The 19,976-nt window shown below is 37.0% G+C and overlaps 1 protein-coding gene across 1 annotated transcript in view; it reads right to left on the bottom strand.

The window, feature by feature from the left end:
* Nucleotides 1-17,326: 17,326 nt before the first annotated feature.
* Nucleotides 17,327-19,976, bottom strand: part of BRINP1 (BMP/retinoic acid inducible neural specific 1) — a 122,849-nt gene continuing 120,199 nt past the window's right edge. The window contains exon 7 of the mRNA XM_044661510.1: nt 17,327-18,558. Coding sequence (XP_044517445.1) covers nt 17,418-18,558 — 1,141 coding nt within the window. The 3' untranslated portion in view covers nt 17,327-17,417. The remainder of the gene's footprint in view (nt 18,559-19,976) is intronic.

Here is a 19,976-nt window from a genome sequence, read left to right as displayed (position 1 = left end):
GCCAAAAAGCTAAAGTGATCTAAGACTTATTAAAAGAAAGAATTATAGACTAGAAATAGGATACTCCTGGTGTATTCTGCCCTGCTCAGACCATATTTAAAGTACTGTGTTCAATTCTGAGTGCCGTATTTAGGAAGGATATTAATAAGCTAAACAATATTCCGAGGAAAGCAATCAAGATGTTGAGGGACCTCAATGCCATACCAAGAAAATTAGTTGAAGAAATTTGAAATATTTAGCCTAAAGAAGAAAAGACATAAGAGAAACATCTTAGCTGTCCAGGTATTTGCAGGTCAGTCAATAAGAAGAGGGATTTTACCTGTTTTACAAGATTATTTACAATTCATCCTGTATGTAGCTTGTTTATAAATAGTCCTTTGCAAAATGGTGGAGAAGCCACACAAACTCCCCTAATTTCTGCCAAATCGCCCTCTAAAAAAACCCAACCTATGTTATAACACCTCAAAAAGAATTTTGGAAAAGTATAACCTACAAAAGACAAAAGGAAATAATTTTTCAGCCTAAAACAACTGAGAAGACCAGAACAACATCATACATTGGGAATGGAAGAGGAGCACAAAGCAATATGCCAATGCAAGAACAGGTCTTGGGGGCAGCTATATCAGCAGTTAAGGAATCCAGAACTCTCAGCCATGATGGTAAGGAGGGTTATACAATTGCTCAGAAGGAAATTACAGAAGTCTTTTGCTGGCTTTGGGTTCAAGACTCTAGTTGCTTTGCCCATACACAGATGCAGGAGATAGTCTTTGGGGCATAGTTTCAGGAGGATGAGAAGTACAAGCACACACCAGCACTTGTGGCTATAGGAAAACAGGGGACACTAGTCACAGTTCCAAGGTATAAATGATTTTTGTGGTTACTCACAGACAAAAACACAGGCCTGGCAAGTATTAAACATGCCTCTTTTACATCATACCACCTTGGAAGAACTGAAAACAAATAGATTCCTAGAGCCAGCTCTGAAGGCAACTGCACAAAGAACCTAAAGCTTAGAATAGTACTCCCTTCACCACAGTTACATAGATCAACTTTAACAGTTTTTTTTAAATTAAAAGAAAAGAAAAAGGCTGGAAAATGAGCAAACAAAAACAACAAACTCAACAGAGAAAGTTGTTTTGGTGGCAGGGAAGACCAGAACACAAACTCAAAAGAAGATAAGAAAGTCAATATTGCTGCATCCAAAGTCTCCAAGAAAAATATGAATTCTACTCAAGACAAAAAGAAATAATGAAGGAGCTAAAAAAAAAGATTATAAAAATTGAACAAGAGAGATAGAAGAAAAATTGGGAAAATGAATGAAAGTGATACAGGAAAATCATGAAAAAAGAGATGTCAGGTAAAGGAGGCATAAAAAACACTGAAGAAATGAATATCTTAAAAAAAACAGACTAAGCAAATTGGTAAAAGAGGCACAAAGATCTACTGAAGAGAAAAACCTCATAAAAAGCAAAATTAGCCATATGGAAAAAGAGGTACAAAATTTCATTGAGAAAAAGAACTCTTTCAAAAGTAAAATCAGAAAAAAATGGCAAAGAAGGTACAAAAGTTCACTCAAGAAAATCATATCTTAAAAATTAGAATTGGGCAAGTAGAAGCTAATGATTCCATGAGACATCAAGAAATAATCAAATTCAAAAGAATGAAAAAGCAGAGAAAAATGTGAAATATCTCACTGGAAAAATAACTGACCTGAAAAATAAATCCCAGAGAAATAATTTGAGAATTATTGGACTATCTGAAAGCCATGTTCAAAAAAGAGCTTAGACATTATCTTTCAAGAAATTGTCAAGGAAACTGCCTTGATATTTTAGAACTAGAGGGGGAAAGATAAATTGAAAGCATCCATCAATCACTTCCTGAAAGAGATCTCCCAGAATATGACTTTCAGGAATGTTATAGTCAAACTCCAGAATTCCCAGATCAAGGAGAAAATTTTGCAAGCTGCCAAAAAGAAAATTCAAATATCATGGAGTCACAGAAAAGATAATACAAGATTTATCAATTTCTACAATAAAGAACCAGAAGGCCTAGAATATGATATTCCAGAGGGCAAAGGATCTAGGACTTCAACTGAGAATCACTAACCCAGTAAAATAAAGAAAATCTTTTTTTTTGGGGGGGGGATGGGCTTTCAATGAAACAGAGAACTTTCAAGCATTACTGATAAAAAGATGAGAACTGAATAGAACATTTGATTCTCAAATACATGATTCAAGAGAAGGATAAAAATGGAAACAGAAAAGTGCAATCAAAAGATATTCAATAAGGTAAACTGTTCACATACCTCTGTGGGGAATGCAATTCTTGTAAATCCTAAGAATTTTATCATTATTAGGGGAGTTAGAAGGAGTATACAGAAGACTAGGGTATGACATGAATATGATGAGATGATGCAAACATAAAATAAAGTCATGAGAAAGATGAATGCATTGGGAAGAAGGGGAAAGGAAAAAAGAATGGGGTAATTCTATCTACATTATCCTGCATTAAATATTACTACATAAAAAAAAGACATGAAAGAGTTTCTACAATGGAGGGAAAGATGAAAGAGGTAGGGAGTGGAACACATAAACATTATTCTCATTGGAATTGCCTTAATGAAGGAAGAACAAAACCATTCAATTGGGTTTAGAAATCTGTCTTACTCTACAAGAAAGTAGAATGGAAAGGGGAGAGAGAAGTGGGGTGAGCTGATAGAAAAGAGTGCAAATTGGGAGAGGAGGTGGTCAGAAATTAGACAGGGGGAAATGGGATGGGGTATAATACACAGTAATCTTAATGGTACAAAAAAATTTACATTTCTCTAATAAAGGCCTAATTTCCTCATATACATAGAGAAATGAATTCAATGGATAAGAATACAAGTCATTCACCAAATGATAAATAGTCAAAGGACATGAGCAGGTATTTCTCATACAAAGCAAAGTTTTTAAAGTTCTCTATCATCATGCAAAAAAATGTTCTAACTCACTATTAACTAGAGAAATGCAAATTAAAACAACTCTAAGGTACCACTCCATACTCCATATCTATCAGATTGACTGTTATGATGGAAAAGGAAAATGACAAAACTTGAGAGGATGTGGAAAAATTGAGACACTGATGCAATTTGGGGGGAGTTGTGAACTGATTCAATAATTCTGGAGAGTGATTTGGACCTATCACCAAAGGGCTATAAAGCAGTATATATCCTTTGATCCAGCAATACCACTACTAGTTTTGTATCCCAAAGAGATTCTTTTAAAAGGGGGAGAAGAACCTATATGTATAGAAATATATAAAACATCTCTTTGTGTAGGGCGAAAGAATTGGAAAATGAGGGGATACCCATCAACTGGGGAATGGCTAAGTAAGTTGTGGTATGTTTGTAATGGGATACTATTGTGCTGTAAGAAATGATGAGCAGGAGGAGCTCAGAAAAACCTGGAAGGAGGGGTCAGCTGGGTGGTTCAGTGGATTGAGAGTCAGACCCAGAGACTCAGGTTCAAATCTGACCTGACCTGCCCTAGCTATGTGACTCTAGGCAAGTAACTTAACCACCAATGCCTAGCCCTTACCACACTTCTGCCTTAGAACCAATACCCTGTATTGATTTGAAGGTAAGGGTTTAAAGAAAAAGGAACCTGGAAGGACTTACACAAACTGAAGCAGAGTGAAATAAGCAGAACCAGGAGAACATTGTACACAGTGACAGAAATACTGTACAATGAACACTTGCAAATAACTTAGCTATTTTCAGCAGTTCAGTTCAGTGATCTAGAACAATCCCAAAGGACACATGAGAAAAAATGTCATTTGCTTCCAGAGAGAATTGATGGAGTCTGGATCCAGATCCAAACAAACTTCTTTCACTTTCTTTCTTATTTTTTTTTGTTCGAGTTTCCTTCCACAAAAAATATTAATGTAGAAAAATGTTTACATGATTGCACATGAAAAATCTAAATGAAATTGCTTATCAGGTCAATCCAGAGTTAGGGCAGTGAGGGAGGGAAGGAGGGAGAGAAATAATTTGAGACTTAATATTCTTTGAAAGATGTTTTAAACTGTTTTTATATGTAATTGAGAAAAATTAAATTAAAAATAGTTATTTGCATTTTGTCTCTCATATTATCCTGTGAACTACTTGAGAGCAAGAATTATTTTTCCTTTCATTGTATTCCTAATGAATTACACAGTATCTGGCACAAAGTAAGTACTTAAATGTTTATTGGTTGACTGATTTGGAGAGGGGGAAAAGAGAAGAAAAGTTTGGAAGTTGCAGTGAAGCAGATTTCTGCCTTATGTAAGCATCAGCATCAAGTGAATATCTCTGGATGACTACTTTTTGGGTGCTTTGCTCATGGAATCCTTCTTGAGGTTATAGCCCACTGAGTTCCCTTCTAATTCCGAGATTCAGAATCTATGATTCTCCTGTCATCTCTATTTTTTCATCTTCCCTTGTTTTCTTCCTTTAATATTTGACTGCCTATATTTCTTAGGTAAACAGTGAAGTACAGTACCTATTGAATTTCTTCTTTCAATCATGCATTCATTCATAATTGAAAAGATTCTGTGCTAAACACTCTAGTGGAGACAAAGCAATCAGTACAAGTCATGGTTTCTATCATCACGAAGCCAATAGTCCAATGGAGGATGCTAGACAAACACAGTGCAAGGCAGATTGTGACAAGTGTAAAGCAAAGCCATCTTCTTCGTGGTACATATGAGGAACTGAGGCCTTAAATTAAAACAACTTATCTCTTTGAATTAGTGGCATAAAAGTATAAATGTGGGAGAGATCATATCTGTCTTTACTGTGTTAGCTAGCAGTGGTGGGGTAGAGAAAAGTAATAGAGACTAATAACAGGAAGAGAGAAAAATCATAAAATGTCAGAACTGGAAGGAACCTAACTACGTGGATATTAAAAGCTGGAAAGGATTTAGAACATAGACTGATAGAACATAGAATATCAAATCAAATTAAATCAACAAATTTATTAAACATTTACTGTGCACACTATACTGTGTACAATATCTAGGAGATATACAGTTTAGTCTCTGCCTTAATGAAATTCATTACCTAATAGGAGGAAAAAGGAACCAAGATGAATAGATAACTAAGATTCAGAGAACAATATATATATATATATGTATGTATACGTATATACATATATTTATTAAAGAAGTGAAAAGTGTCAAGTGAAATCTGAGGGATAAAATATCCTTATCAACAGTAAAGTTTCCTGCAGGACCTATAATTTTATTTGCACTTGAGTTGCTTCCCAAAGTTACATGGCAGAATTTACACATATACCTGTATGTTAACTGAAAGGGTGGTTTAATGGCAATGATCCTGAACCCAAACTTCCCTTATAGAATTGCAAATATTTTGAGTTTCTTTGGAACTATCATGCTGGAAACTACTTTTCTAACAGAGAAGACAAATAACTTGGGTCATGTTCTTGGATAATACCTAATCTGAAAGTTCTAGGATCAGATCTTCTAGAGAAAGAAAGGGATTTTCTGATACAACATACTAAATGGAGGGGAAAAAATAGATAATACAAGTAGTTCTTGTTCAGAGTTCTTCTTGGAGAGAAAAGACTACTTGAAGAAAGTTATTCAGAGTGAAGGGCAAAAGGCATGGGACTATTTGTTAATGCTCCAAAACTATGTTTGAGGGGAAGGATGTCATAGAGGATAGTGTGTTAGCTGTAGAATTGGGAACACCCAACTTTAAGACTCAACTGTGACACATACTCATTTTGTAACTTTGTGGAAGCCACTAAAATTTTAAATGTTCTGTGCACCACTCTAAGACCATAAATTGCTATTCTGCATTGGGCGAAGGATTTTTTTTTTCATTATACAAATGAAATTACAGATCCAGGCCTCTCCAAAAACCAATCAACCTACCAGGCAAACAGACCAAAAAATCATGTTAACCTTGTGGTAGGTCTTTAAACCACTGAGAGGGTAGAATTATATATTTTAAAGGACCATAAAATTTTAAATCTAGTGCTAGGAATGGCCTTAGGGCTTATATAATTCAACAGTCTTATTTTACAAATGAAAGCAGTAAGACTTTGAGAAATTAAATAATCTGCCCAGAAATGAATAGGTAATAAAATTCAGTTTAGTTTGGAACTCAGATCATCCAACTTCAAGTCCAGAAACTTTTCCATTGTAGGCCCTGCCATTGTTTTGGGGATACTACATAGGATTCTTTCAGAAAGAATCAAAATATCAAAGTTTTCCTCAAAAGGAATCTCTAATTCATCTTCCTCATATTTTTATGTGTTTATGAGCATTTATGATCCATTTCCATCTTATGCATGTTTAGAAGGGATAAAATAGTTACCCTGTAACCAGTATGAATTTGGTAGCTTGAGTGATTATATGGGATAAATTTTCCTATTTCCCACATTTGGTGAAATCTCAATATGAACTATATTTGTCACAAATATACTAGGAGAAATGCTAGGTAGGGGCAGTGAACAAAAGAAAGAAAATGGTTGCTTTGGGGTTAGGTCCTAAGATGAAACTTGGTCAGTTGAACCCAGGAGTCCCAGGAAGTTACAGGTTATAGAAAAAAATTCCTGACAGTTAGAACTGACTCTGGTTGGAATGTGCTGACTACTGTAATGGTGGTTTCCATCTCATTGGAGATAATCAAGAAGAAGTCTGTTGGAGATGCTGCCCAAGGTTTCCTTAGCTAGGTAATGGTTACATCAGACAGTCCAATGGTCCATGCAACTCACTGAGTATGATGCTGTGACCAAACAACATTTTATGTTCATTGGAGCAACACATCTTCACAATAGCCCTGAGAGACAAGCAATGAAGTACGACTCCCATGTTATAGATGTGGAAACTGAGGCTTAGAGAAGTAAATTGGTTTACCAAGTTCACTTAGTTAGTCATTATAGAGCAGGGACCCAAAACTAAAACTTATTCTGAAACTACAGTGCTTTTGACCACACCTTCTATTTCCTTTCATTGCTACCGAATTTGCAATTTCATGTTTTATATTCCCTAATGATGATATTGTTATATGACTATAGTAGAAATAGTACTAGATGTGCAAGATTAAGTATACTAGCAGTTCAGTATATTTTAAGGATTGTCATGATTATTTTACATTTATATTATACTTATACAAAAGGCATTTTCTTGACAATTCAGTCATGTCAGGAATGTTTATAGCTTCCAAAGAATGAGAGGTTGGGTACTGATGGGAAAAAAAAATAATAACAAAATAAAAGCATTGTGAAGCAAGATTTTGGAATTGAAAGAGGACAGGATGAGAAGCCAGAGAAAAGAGAGTTTGAATCCTGCGCAGCATTTGATTACATACATGACCTTGGACCAGTCACTTCACCTGTTTAGAAGATATAGGTGGGCATAGTTATGTGGAAAAGATGAAAGAGTCTCATTTGCACCTCACTGAAACAGACTCAGTTATTGAAAAAATATGTATTGAATGTCTTTTTTATATAGAGTATTCCATTTAAATAAATTTAGAATTTAGGTAAGTAATTGTTCATATCTTCCTGAAAATCTAGTAGGGAAATATACATATGTATTTGAACATAACTGAAAGAAACAGTATACATATCTATTTCTCTCTTATTACTTTTTTCCCTTCTCTGAAGTCTTAAATTCAAGTGAAACTGTCTAGGAAAAGCTTTTTGATTATTTTAGAAATCTATATGGGGGGCAACTAAGGGGTTCAGTGGATAGAGAGCCAGGCATAGAGACAGGAGGCCCTGGGTTCAAATATGGTCTCAGATACTTCCTAGCCATGTGACCCTGGGTAAGTCACTTAACCCCCACTGCCTATTCCTCACCACTCTTCTGCCTTGGAACTGATGATACACAGTACCAATTTTAAGACAGAAGATGAGTTTAAAAAACAAAACCAAAAACTCTATCTGAATTTGTGTGTGTCTGTGTATGATGAAATTATCTCTTTCTTATCATGGGTGAAATGTTCCATTTAATGGAACTGTCCAAGCTTGAAAAAGCCAGGGTCCTTTTCTAGGCCATGATATCTTTTTGGGAATGTCTCTACGGTTCCTTACAGAGCTGATCTCACATCACTCTGTGGTTCTCTGTAAACTTCAGTTTTTTTTCTCTCTAAAATGAAAACATAATAAAGAGCATTGTGAGGATCAAATGAGATAAAGGATGTGGAAACCCCTCCTAAACTTAGAGTGCTATATAAATGTCATTTATGATTATTTGTTATTTTTACTCAAAGAAACTTAGGAGGTATGAAAAAAAACCTTTAAGTTTAAGGGAGGACAAAGGGGCATAACAGCTTTCTTCAAGTATTTAAAGGTCTGTCATAAGGAAGAGAGGCAAGATTTTTCTTCTTGACCCTTAGGAGAATAATTAAAAGCTGTGCTTTTATTTCTCCTGGACTTTGTTACCATAATTTAGCTGCCTTCTTACCCAGGACTTTCTCTCATTATCTGGGGTTTTCTCATCCTCAAACATTCCTCCTCCATTTTGCTCCATTTTTTTCCAAGAGTGAGTACCCTCACGGGTCTCCATTTTAGAGAAGGTCCTAGTCTAGTCATGCTTCCTTTCTTTCTCTTTAGTGCTTCTACATCTCCTAGACTATGTTACCATAACTCAGCTGGCTTTTTACCATGGACATTTTCCTCCAAGCCTGGAGTCTTTTAACCATGGAGCAACAATCTGTTCCCTTTCCCCTTTGATGAGTTCCATCCATGGATTTATATTTTGGGAATGGATCCAGGCCAGGCATGCTTTGTTCACTTCCTTACTATGCTTCTGACTCTATAGATTTTGCTACCACATACTTTCATGGGTAGCAAGCCCCCTTTCCCTTTAGCTTCCTTTTATATCTCATCTTCTCTCATTAGAATGTAAACTTCTTAAAGGCAAGGATAATCTTTCTTTGTGCTTTAATCTCTAGAATGTAGGACAGTGCACCTGGCATATAGTAAGAGCTTAATAAATGCTTATTGTCTTCCTGTGTGCCAGTTCAGAGATGTGTGGTTTGAATCTATATATGGAATACAAACCAGCTAATATGATATCTACCCCAAAGTAGAATGAGCTAACTAAGGAGGGGATGCAGTCCGTATCGCTACTGCTCTTCGAGTGGAAGACAGATGACAATTTATCAGGGATAACATTCTTGTAGTAAATCTTGGACAAGACAACTTCTTAGATTCCTTCCAACTCTCAGATTCTCCATACGGAAAAACTGAAGTAGAATTCAGGAGTATCGTAGGCTCAGGATACTATCAAGTCAGGCAGGTGGACAGCCAGGAAACTCAGGCACATAGATTTATCCCAAACCAGAAAAGACAGGTTGTCCAATCAGTCACAAAAGCATTGGTAGCAAAAACTTACTGAAAAACTTACACAAAAGCATAGGTAGCAAAAACTTACTGAAGATCAGGAATCTGTATAGTATAGTGCTCAATTAAGGGGCAAACCAATATTAGAAAAGGATAGCATCAGTGAAGAAAATGGATAAATTCAGATCCTACAGCAGAAACTGTTTATACTTGCCCTCTTATATTCCCTCTTTGGGTTCTGAGTATCCCTTAACCCACAGAGATTGAAAACTTCTCTTTTACTTTTCTAGCCCCCACATTTTCCTTCTCCTTTCTGTAAGTAGGTAATGTTGAGTCCTACTTTGCCCAAAAGATTAATGCCCAGGAGTAGCGGGAGGAACCCTTGTCTAGCAGACAGGATTTGTGTTTCTACCTCTGTAATCTTGGGCAAGTCATTTAACCACTCTGGGAATCTACTTCTCCATCTGAAAAATGAGAAGTATATTATACTAGATGAACTTAATGGTTTCTTTAAGCTCTCACATTCTATATCTTAAAATCCTTTTCCATGCCAATATTCTTTATTCTATCATTTTATCTTCTAATTTTCTCTCATGTTAAACTATGATACCATAGTCAGAGCAAGATCAAAAGCCTACAGATGATTGGCGCCCTCGAATGGGAAGGTTGAGTAAACCAAAAACAAACTTGACCTGTTTCATGGGTTTGCTGTGGCTGCTTAGAACCTGCTTCCATGTAACTTATCCTTCCGAATCAGATCATACAAAATTTGAGGTGGAAAGAGGAGAAATTAGTAACCATCAACTTATCCACTGTGTGATACTAGATAGATTACATTCCTACACGGTACCTTAGTTTTACAGCCTGAAAATCCCTACCTCATTCATGCCTTCTTTGCATATTGTAGGGCTGCTTGAGTTGATGATGTCTGTGAAACCCTTGAGGTGGGGAGGGAGGATCACTCTGGTTTCAAGGATCATTAATATTATATTGCTTGTATTGGTATGCTTATTCATTTGCATATCCACAGGTGTTTCTGATATGACTTTATGAAACTCATCCATTCCTAAAAGTGTGTGTATAAACTGAATCTTTATAAATTGGATTTTATATTTCAAGAAACCTTGAAGAGAATCATAGACTCTTGGAGGGGCCCAGAGAGATCATTTTACAGATGAGGAAACTATTATATTTAAATCTGTGATCTTGGTTCCTCTAAGGATGTTTTCAGCTCTAAAATCCTATGATTTCTGGAGAGGATGTGTATTCTTGGGGCAAATTCTTGGGGTTTACTAATGGCTGTGTAAATTAGTACTTCTTTTCTGAGTCCCAAACCCTGTCTCTTCTACCTTCTAATGGGCATTTTAGTTTGACTATTCCAATTTTTTTCTGTTCTTGATTCCAATATGTTTACATTACATTGGTGGCTTCCATATTGCTTCTAAAGTTTCATTGATTTTCTGATTTTAAGTATGTGTGTATATACTTTTATTGATATATGTGTGTATGCATGTATACTTCAATCATGGCCAGGTGGGTATGCCATTGATGTAGATGACAACCCATATACATGATTTGACCTTGTGAAATTCTTGTCCATTTATCTTCAGAAGTTCTCATCAGACTTTCTCTCCAACAACCTAGAAGCCTTCACCTCTATCTTGGGTTTTGGTCCTTTACTCCTTACTTCCATCCATAGATATTCTTGTTACTTTTTATTCTACTTCTTGGGCAAGTCATAGTTGATAATGTGCTTAAAGCTACTTGAAAGATAGTACACTGAATCCACCATGTTCATTGTTCCTGGGATCACCTGCAATTCTATTTCTCCTGAAATTGTAAAGTTCCATGATTCAATGCTATATGGCATCCCTGGAAGAATATTAATATTTAAAATATGGTCTTTTGTGACTAAGAAAAGTTTGAAATCATGAAAACACTACTCTTTCCCTCACTTGATATAGTCAAATTTTATCCTCTCATTCTAGCCCCAGATCAGGGTCCACTGATAGTGCCTGTCAAAAATAATTTCATGCTAATAACTATCTTGGTGTGTTGCCTATTTGAATGCATGCTGACATTTAGGTAATCTGAGGTCTTTATGTATGTTTACCTAAATAATTGTCCTCTATTAGTCTTCCCCAGATTCCTTGTCATGATATAAAGGTAACTCTATTCTCAAAGGCTGTGTCAGTGGAGCACAAACTAGCTTAGAATACCTTACCAAGCAAAGAAGGTTTTTAATATGTGTACAATGGACATGTCTTTATTTGAAGAACCTATCTAATAAAGTATTGAGCTCATCATTAGATGACTAGCCACCATGAGATAAATTATTCGGTCACAATAACTTATGAAAACTAATAAATCTGAGAGAAAGGACTCGAAGTGAAGGAATGAAAGAATTTTGAAGCATTAAAATAAACAAATATAAACATGTATGTACATGTATATATACATATCCATATGTGCCATGTCAGAGTGATATCATTTCAAGTTAGAGTAATTGTTGGCAATAATGAAGAGGGGCTATGTCTAGGAAGAAACAGGATAGAGACTGACTAAACAAGTGGGACTTGGCATGTAAGACAGGATAGGGTCAAAAAGAGAAACATTATTTACAACAATGAACTTGTCAAATCTATCTACTTAGTAAATGTGAATTTTGGTATATCTAATTTTCTTAAATTCCATCCTCTCTCCATATTCAATTCATGTCAGGAATGCAACCTTTTTTTTTTCTTTCTACTGGGGTTGAAGTATATTGATATCTCTGGTTCCTGTTGTTTACGTGTATCTTGGGGAAATACAGCATGATCTTTAAAGCCTGCTCACAAAAACTCTATTCAATTTAATTCTGTTTTTTTCTTCCAACGTGTTCTGTCCAGTTCCATTCCATCATATTTGACTATAAGCTCCATGAGGGCAGGGGGCATGCCATTTTTAAACTTTATATCTTCCCTAACTAAACATAATGTTCTCTGCACAATAGGCAATTTATAAATATTTGCAGTACTGTGTCATGTATTTTTTAATTAAATTCTTCTGTTAGTTTTTCTACCTAAAAGGAAGATGTGATGGCTATATGAGAGGGCACTTAGCTGGTATTAATTGAAAGCACAAATAAATAAATAACCCAGAGACCTGAAAATTAAGACTCACACTAGTATCACTAGGGCATTTCCCCAAATTTGAAATCCTAGTTTTGCGTATTAAATGAAAGGGAATAAATTGAAAGGGAATTCCATCAAGTGTTCCTTTGGAGTCTCATCTTTTACTAGTATATCATCACAGATTCCAGGTATCCATTTTAGTGATGTTTTTGCACTGTTTAGATATGGCGGTGCCCAAATAAAATATGAGTGTATCATTCAGAAATGTGACTTGATCCATGTTTAAAATTACATCACCAAGATAAGAATTCTTTGTTGACTTCCGCTAAATCCCTATTATTCCTTCCTTCTGCACCTTGCTCTTCTAAGTTGCCCATCCAATTCTATCTAGGGAACCAAATCTTATACCTCTGGGTATTTCTTAACCTTACAAAGGGAAGGGGAAAAGTGACTATAAACTAGTTAACTTGCTCTATGTTACAGACCTTGCAGGGAATGGATATTCTGGGCCCCCAAATGCATTTATTGAGCCAAGTGATCCCATTTTCTGTTGCCATTGATCACATTCACTGGTTCATTGCACACCGGCCTCACTACTTTTATGCCAGGAAGTCTCACCCTTTGTGCAATCATAATTTTAATCATCAAACAGGGCCTTACTGGTGGCTCTGACCAGCCTCTTGCCCTCTGCTTTGATGGGGTCAAAGATGCCAACATCCAGATTTTTCCAATGATTTCATTTGATAGCTAATTAATGGCCTTCCCCCGTTTCCATGGCAACTCCACGCTTTGCTTAGAGTCCTGATCCAAATGGGCATTCTACACACTTTTGCACCTCAGCATCAGCATATTAATAAGACACCGTTGTTCCTTGGTTGCTGCATCAAGCTGGTATGGCAGTAATTGAATTACAGACTCCCTAGAAGCCTTCAAGATTTTGAGAGAGAGTAGGGGGAAGGGGAAGAGACAGAGAGAGACAGAGACAGAGAGAGACAGAGACAGAGAAATAGAAACAGAGAGGGATCTTAGTTTTCAGAGCATAATGACTGAATAGGAGTTAGAAGCTCAAAAGGAGGGCATATTCTCCAGTAGAGAGAATTCAACTTTGAATAAAAGTGCTGCTGACTTATTCTTAGTCTTTGAGAACGCTCCCATTTACCGGACATTTTGCAATCATTAAACCTAGATTTCTCTCAAAATTCTTCACATAAATGCAAAACAAAACAAACAAACAAGCAAAAAAATACAATGCCCACTCTTCCCTCACTAAATACACTTGGCAAAGAGTGGGTAAGAACTGAAGGTGGAGGATTTGACCATATCAACAACTGAAAGGATTTAGAAGATAAAAGAGAAAGAAGAGAAATGGTATGGTGTCTATATTACTTCCTCTTCAGGGAATAGCAGGCTTTTATCCTAAATAAACATACAAAGATGTGTAATTATGTAATCATATTCTGTTTCATGTGGAAGCAAACTAAGAGACCATCTAGTCCAGTTCCACCATTTTACATAGAAGGAACCTGAGGCTTAGAGAAGGGAAATGATTTATATAAGGGCACAAGTCTTTTTTTTTTCCTTCCTCAACTGGATCTTCATTCAATGAAGTCCTTTGTCACATTAATGTCATACCTTGTATGAAATGCTTTTGATGCCCACTTATCTACTCTTTTAGGAGTCCTAGTGTCCCTGGAAGACCTTGTAAATTCTGCACAGAATTCTCAACATTAAAGGATTTTTGACTTTGCTGTCTGAATCTGACATCCAAAAGATCTTCCATAAATGAGCTTGCAGTATACTGAGTATGTGCCACCAAAATGGCAATAGTCGCTATTGATAGCAACATGGTTATCCATGATTTTACCATGTGCTCTGTTTGGTGCAAAAAATGTTCCTAGTTGAATATATTAAAGGATTCTTATATTTTTCTGCCATAATCAGTGAGCCTTTACTTTGGGGTATAAAACCTAAATGACATTTCTTTTGTAATGCAGTAACCTAACACTTTGTATTTGGTTTAGAACAGTCATAGTGATTTGCATGTGTGTGTATGTGATTGTCAAGGACTACACAAAAACTTACCTCAACATATAGTAATATTGATCTTAAGGCCTCATTTAAACTTATAAAACTATGATATATTGGTTATATAATTATCTTGCCCCTCTGACCAGACATATACATATGGCTATGGTTAAGTCCTAGCCTCTTTGGGCCTTGATCTCTTCCTATATAAAAAGAGAAACTTGAGATTGTGGATTTATATGATTCCTTCCAGACTTGGTTCAGGAGTCCTAGATTTTAGTACTAGAATTACCACTATCATGTTGTATGGCTTTGGATTGGTCCCTAAATTAATTTTTATTGAATTTAATTTAAACTTTCTAGGTCTTATTTTTCTCCATAAAATGAGGGGGAATTGTGATATCACTTCCAGATTTAAGATGAATATTATAATATCAATTTTTAAAATTCTAACACTCAATATCTTAAGGTCCTCTCCAGCTTCCACGTTCCTTGTTCTCACATTCTGTATCTAAGGTCTTCCCATCCTGACACTGCTTCACTGAGTTCAATCCTGAAAGTTGGGACATTAGATCCATCCTTATTTCTTTCATGAATGAATTATTTGGGAGGATTTTTCTCCTTTCTTTATTTTCTCCTTCCTTTTGAACACTTCTTATTCAGTTGTTTTGATCAGTCTGATAAAAAATACCAAACCGCATAATGGTATTTTTCCCATTGCAACATCCTTTTTATTTACCTGTGTTTAGGTATTCTGTCTAACTCCCTTTCCCTCTCCCTCCTCCCTATCTCCCTGTCTCTGACTCTTGTCTCTGTCTCTCACAGACACACACACACACACACACACACACACACACTTTCTGTCTTTCTCTGTCTCTCTCCTACACATCCACACACACATGCCCCCCTTTATCTAGAATGCCAACCTTCAACTCTGCCTATTGCAATTCCATTCATCTTTCAATTCCCAGCTTATTTCTAGTCCATGCAGCTTTTCCTGATCTCCCAGCTGAAAAGGGTCTATTTTCCCTTGCTTTTTACTCCTGATACCTTGTTCATTCATGTATATGAACTTTAGTTTTTATTGTATCTTTATTGTATCTTTCTCTACCTAGACTCTATGGTCATAGATATGTGTGTGATACACACACACACAGGCAAGGGTAACATGGGAAGTAATGTGGGCTAGTAAATAGAGGACTGTCTGGTCTTGAGGTGAAAAAGTTCTGGGTTTTATCCCTGTCTCTGATATATATATATATATATATATATATAATCGGATAATCCATTTTAACACTTTAATGCCCCAGAAAATGCTCTAAACCTATTGATTTACAGACAAGCTTAACAATTTATAATTAGTAGATCTGAATTGACAGAGGGAGTTTTAATGATAGAATTACCTTGAAATAATGGTTCTAGCCCCCCCCCCCCCAAATGTAGTATGGCATAGGGAGGCAGCAGTGTACAATGGAAAAAATAGCACTCTTGTAATCACAAACCCTGAATCTGAACCCTAGCTCTGCCAATTATTACCTATCTAGCAAAAGCAAGTCACTTACCATTCTGAATTTCAGTTTCATTTCCTCATTTGTAAAATAAAAGGATTGAACTAGATGATCTTTAAGGTCCCTTCCAACTCTAGATAGATGAATTGATAGATAGCTCTTCTATACATATATTGAAAAGTATGTGTGCATATGATATAGTGCATATACCACAGTTAATAATAAAAGGCAGATTAAAAAATACTAGCTAAGAAGACTTTATCTGGTAAGGCAATGATAGAATTATAGGATCTGGAACTGGAAAGGAGATCAGTGAAGAACATTCAAGTCAATATTCTCATTTCATAAATGAGGAAACTGAGTTTCAGAGAGAGTCAGTGGCTCACCCAAGATCACACAGCTAGTAAATAAGAGAGTCAGGTTTAAAACCCATATCTTGACTCCAAATCTAGTGTCCTTTCCATGACACCATGTAGTTTCCCATCAGTGCCTACTTTCCCCTGTTTTCCCTTTGCTATCCCTAGTTCTTTCAGTTTGGTTCACTGATTTTGTATGTGCCAGGATCTGTTTGTAATACAATTCATGCTATTTCTTTTCTTTTTTTCTTTTCTTTTGGAAGCTCATGGGAGGGTCTGCAGGTAAAATTTTCTTGACGTGTTTGTTCTTTAAAGTACCAACTCCAGACTATACAATTCTCTAACTCTGACTCTTCAATAATCAGTGTCCCCAAAGTGTTAGCCCAAAGCAGAAAGGATTTCTTTTACCCAGCATGGGAGGGAGAAACATGTAGCTCACCAACCAATCTCTTTCCTCGCAGTGCCTTCCTTTCTGCTGGTCTGGGCTTCTTCCCAGCCTGAATGAACAATGTGCCCTCACCTCACCCTCTCCCACCTTCAGGGTGATGTGAGAGTTCCCCACAAGGAAATGAGCATGAAGAGGATAGACATCTCAAATGAAGAAAGCTCTTCTTTATCTTTGCCTATTTCCTCCCACAAGGAAAAATGGCAGTTTTTTTTCTTACATTACATATAGCTCTTTCTTTTTTGTAATCTTAGCACCTGCACAGCAGAGATCTTTACAATTCATTGTGTACATGTTCCCTCCTCTACCCCCTCAATGCAGCCCCTGAAGCCTACCAAGCAACACCTTCACAGCTCGAGAGAAAGGTGCGACCCTTCTTTTATGACGGATTATAGAAATAACAAACATGCCCGACAGTTTTATACAGTTGCTAGAACGGTTTAGTTTTCCAACAAATGAAGAATTTCCTCCTTTCTTTGAATATTAATTACATTTTACAAATTTTTTTTTATCTTTTTGTTTTTGTTTTGTTTTGTGGGTGGTGATTTTTTTTTGTTTGTTTGTTTAGGTTTTGTTTTTTTCTGGTGTATTGTACAGCAAAAGGATCGGTCCCTGGAAAGGAGTCCCTGGGGTTAACAGAGTTTGGCTGTCATTTGGTCCGATTGTTTAAGGATCTCAGTATTGTAGAGATCCAGTGCATGGTTCACACGGATGATCTCACTGTTGGTCAGTTTCAGGCGGTGCTTCAGCATACAGGAGAACAAATCCAACTGAGGTTTCCCTGGGGCCACTGGGGGCGCCAGTCTATTGATTCGGTCCCGGATATCTAGCAGCAGAAGCATCACGGAGGATGAGGAGTAGAACTGCCCGCCTTGCGTGTATGACTGGTTGACCTGTTGCACTGCACTCCGAAGGAGGTCAGCATTGAACCGTAGGCTGTAACCAAACACCTGCACATCAGAGATTTTGATGTAGAACTGCCTCTTAGAGGGGTCAGACAGGTCCACCGGCCCCTGTCCAGTCTCATTGCGCAGTAGGGAAGGCAGCCGAGTCCGGCTGCGTAGGTAGATATGAACAGTCTCGAAAAATGTTTTCCACCGGTTGCCCAGCAACAGAGTCCAGTTGTAGCACTGCCCATTCTGGAGACGAATTTTCTCCCAGCGTGGATACCCAAATTCCCCAAAGGGCATGTTCCAGCCTTCAGAGTGACTCCCACTGAAAGGGTTGACATAGACAAAGAACATGGGGTCCAGACTACTATTGCGCATCTGACAGATACGCATGGAGATGCCAATAACCATATGGATGAAGTCCATGCGGTTTCTGTTGCTCTTGAGGGTAAGGGACATTCTCTTGCGCCACCGGGGATCAAAGAAGGTGTCTAGGCGGATCTCATTGCTGATGAAGGTGGTGTGGACATAAAGGCGGGAGTCCATCTTCTGCAGCAGGTACTTCAGCTCAAGGTCCTGGAAATCCAGGTCTGTCTCAAAACTGATAAACTGCTCACTGCGCTCTGAATCCACATTCTGGGGCTCACAGCGACCCCTATAGAGCTTGTAGCCTTTGTTGCAGGAGCCACAGAGTGAAATGTTGGCCAGGCTGCACATGGCACAGCTATTGTTGCCCCCAATGATGCAGGGGATTGGCCTCTGACATAGGCTGGTACTACCATGGCATACACAACTCCGCTGGCTTTCTAAGAAGGTACCCCAGAACCCATTCTCATTGCAGTAGAGCAGCGACTGGACCCTAGTAAGCCACTGTTGTATTGTCCTGCCAAGAGAGAAAGAGAAAAGAACATTAGCCAGCTTTTGATGGGAGAATCATCCAAACTGGAAAACAAATCCAGGACCATGTACAAGACTACTATTGAAACCCTGGCACTTAATTTCCTGTTTCTTTAAGGCAATTAACCTGGTCAGAGCTTCCAGGGCCTGTAGAATATTAAATGATAGAACAGGGTGAGACTTGAAATCATAAAATGTTAAGCATAGAAAAAAATTATCCTAGAAAGGATATTAGAAATAACTGACTCCCATTTTAGACATTAAGAAACCTAAATCATGTTCATCAGGAGAAGGAATACTTGATTTGGAGTCGGAGGATTTGCCTGGGTTTGAATCCCAGTCCTAAAACTTAATGAATGTTTGGCTTTGGGTAAGCTACTTTACCTTTCAGGGTGCAGGTTTTCCTTCCAACCCTCAACCTCCACAAAATGAAAAGGCTTATTTCAAGAGACAAACACATTGGTTTAGAAGATTTCTAAGGTTCTTTTCAGCTTTCAGTTCTTCGACTCAGAGAAGGTGAAGTGATTTGTCCAAGCTCCTATCTATGTCTTTTAAGAATCAATCTAAGTAAAGTTTCTACAAAGTTTTCTTTGATCACAGTACATGTACACACACGTGCATGCACACATAGACATACATACACACATACAGAGAAGTGGTATTTTCCTCTTGGGGAAACATCTAATCACATTCTTGTACCTCTCTTATATATTTATGTTTTATTTTGTATTATAGGTAAACATTTATTAAACACACATTTGTGCAAAAGAAACACATAGTTTAATTATATTTGTAACTATAAATAAGCTAGATTCAAACTTCCTTAAAGGTAGGTTACTGTATCTTCTATTTATCTCTATTTTTGTCTAAGTTAACTACCACAGTGCTTTTATACACAGTAATTGTTCAATATATGTTTTAGTTGAATTGAATATTAGGATTATTGATGTCTTTGTCACTTGTCCATAGTAAAAGTACTCATGAATTTGCCTCAATTGAATTTCAAAATTAGCTTAAGTTTCTCTCTTACCTGACTCCAAGAACCTGGGCTTTCTGAAGGCAATGCTAACATAGCCAGCAGGACAGAACAGAAATCATACTCAGAGAAACAAGTAGAATAAAAGAAACAACACAGTAGGTACCTTGAAATTTCTATCATTTCCTAAGTGTGAGATATGAGTCCAATATGCTTTTACCTGAAGTACCCCTTGCCCCAAATGTTCATGCAGAGCGAATAGCTGAATAGCTGTAGATAGTCCTAGATTGGGAGATGGGAGACTTGGGTTCCAGTCAATGCTCTTCAACTGACAAACTTTCTGGCCTTTGGAGAATCTCTTTTCCTCTATGGGCCTATCTCTTTAGCTATAAAATTAGAGAAAGAAAGAAAGAAAGAAAGAAAGAAAG

The sequence above is a fragment of the Gracilinanus agilis genome, chromosome 2, assembly GCF_016433145.1.
Source record: "Gracilinanus agilis isolate LMUSP501 chromosome 2, AgileGrace, whole genome shotgun sequence".
Taxonomy (NCBI): Eukaryota; Metazoa; Chordata; class Mammalia; order Didelphimorphia; family Didelphidae; genus Gracilinanus; species Gracilinanus agilis.
This window is presented reverse-complemented; position numbering and strand designations above follow the sequence as displayed.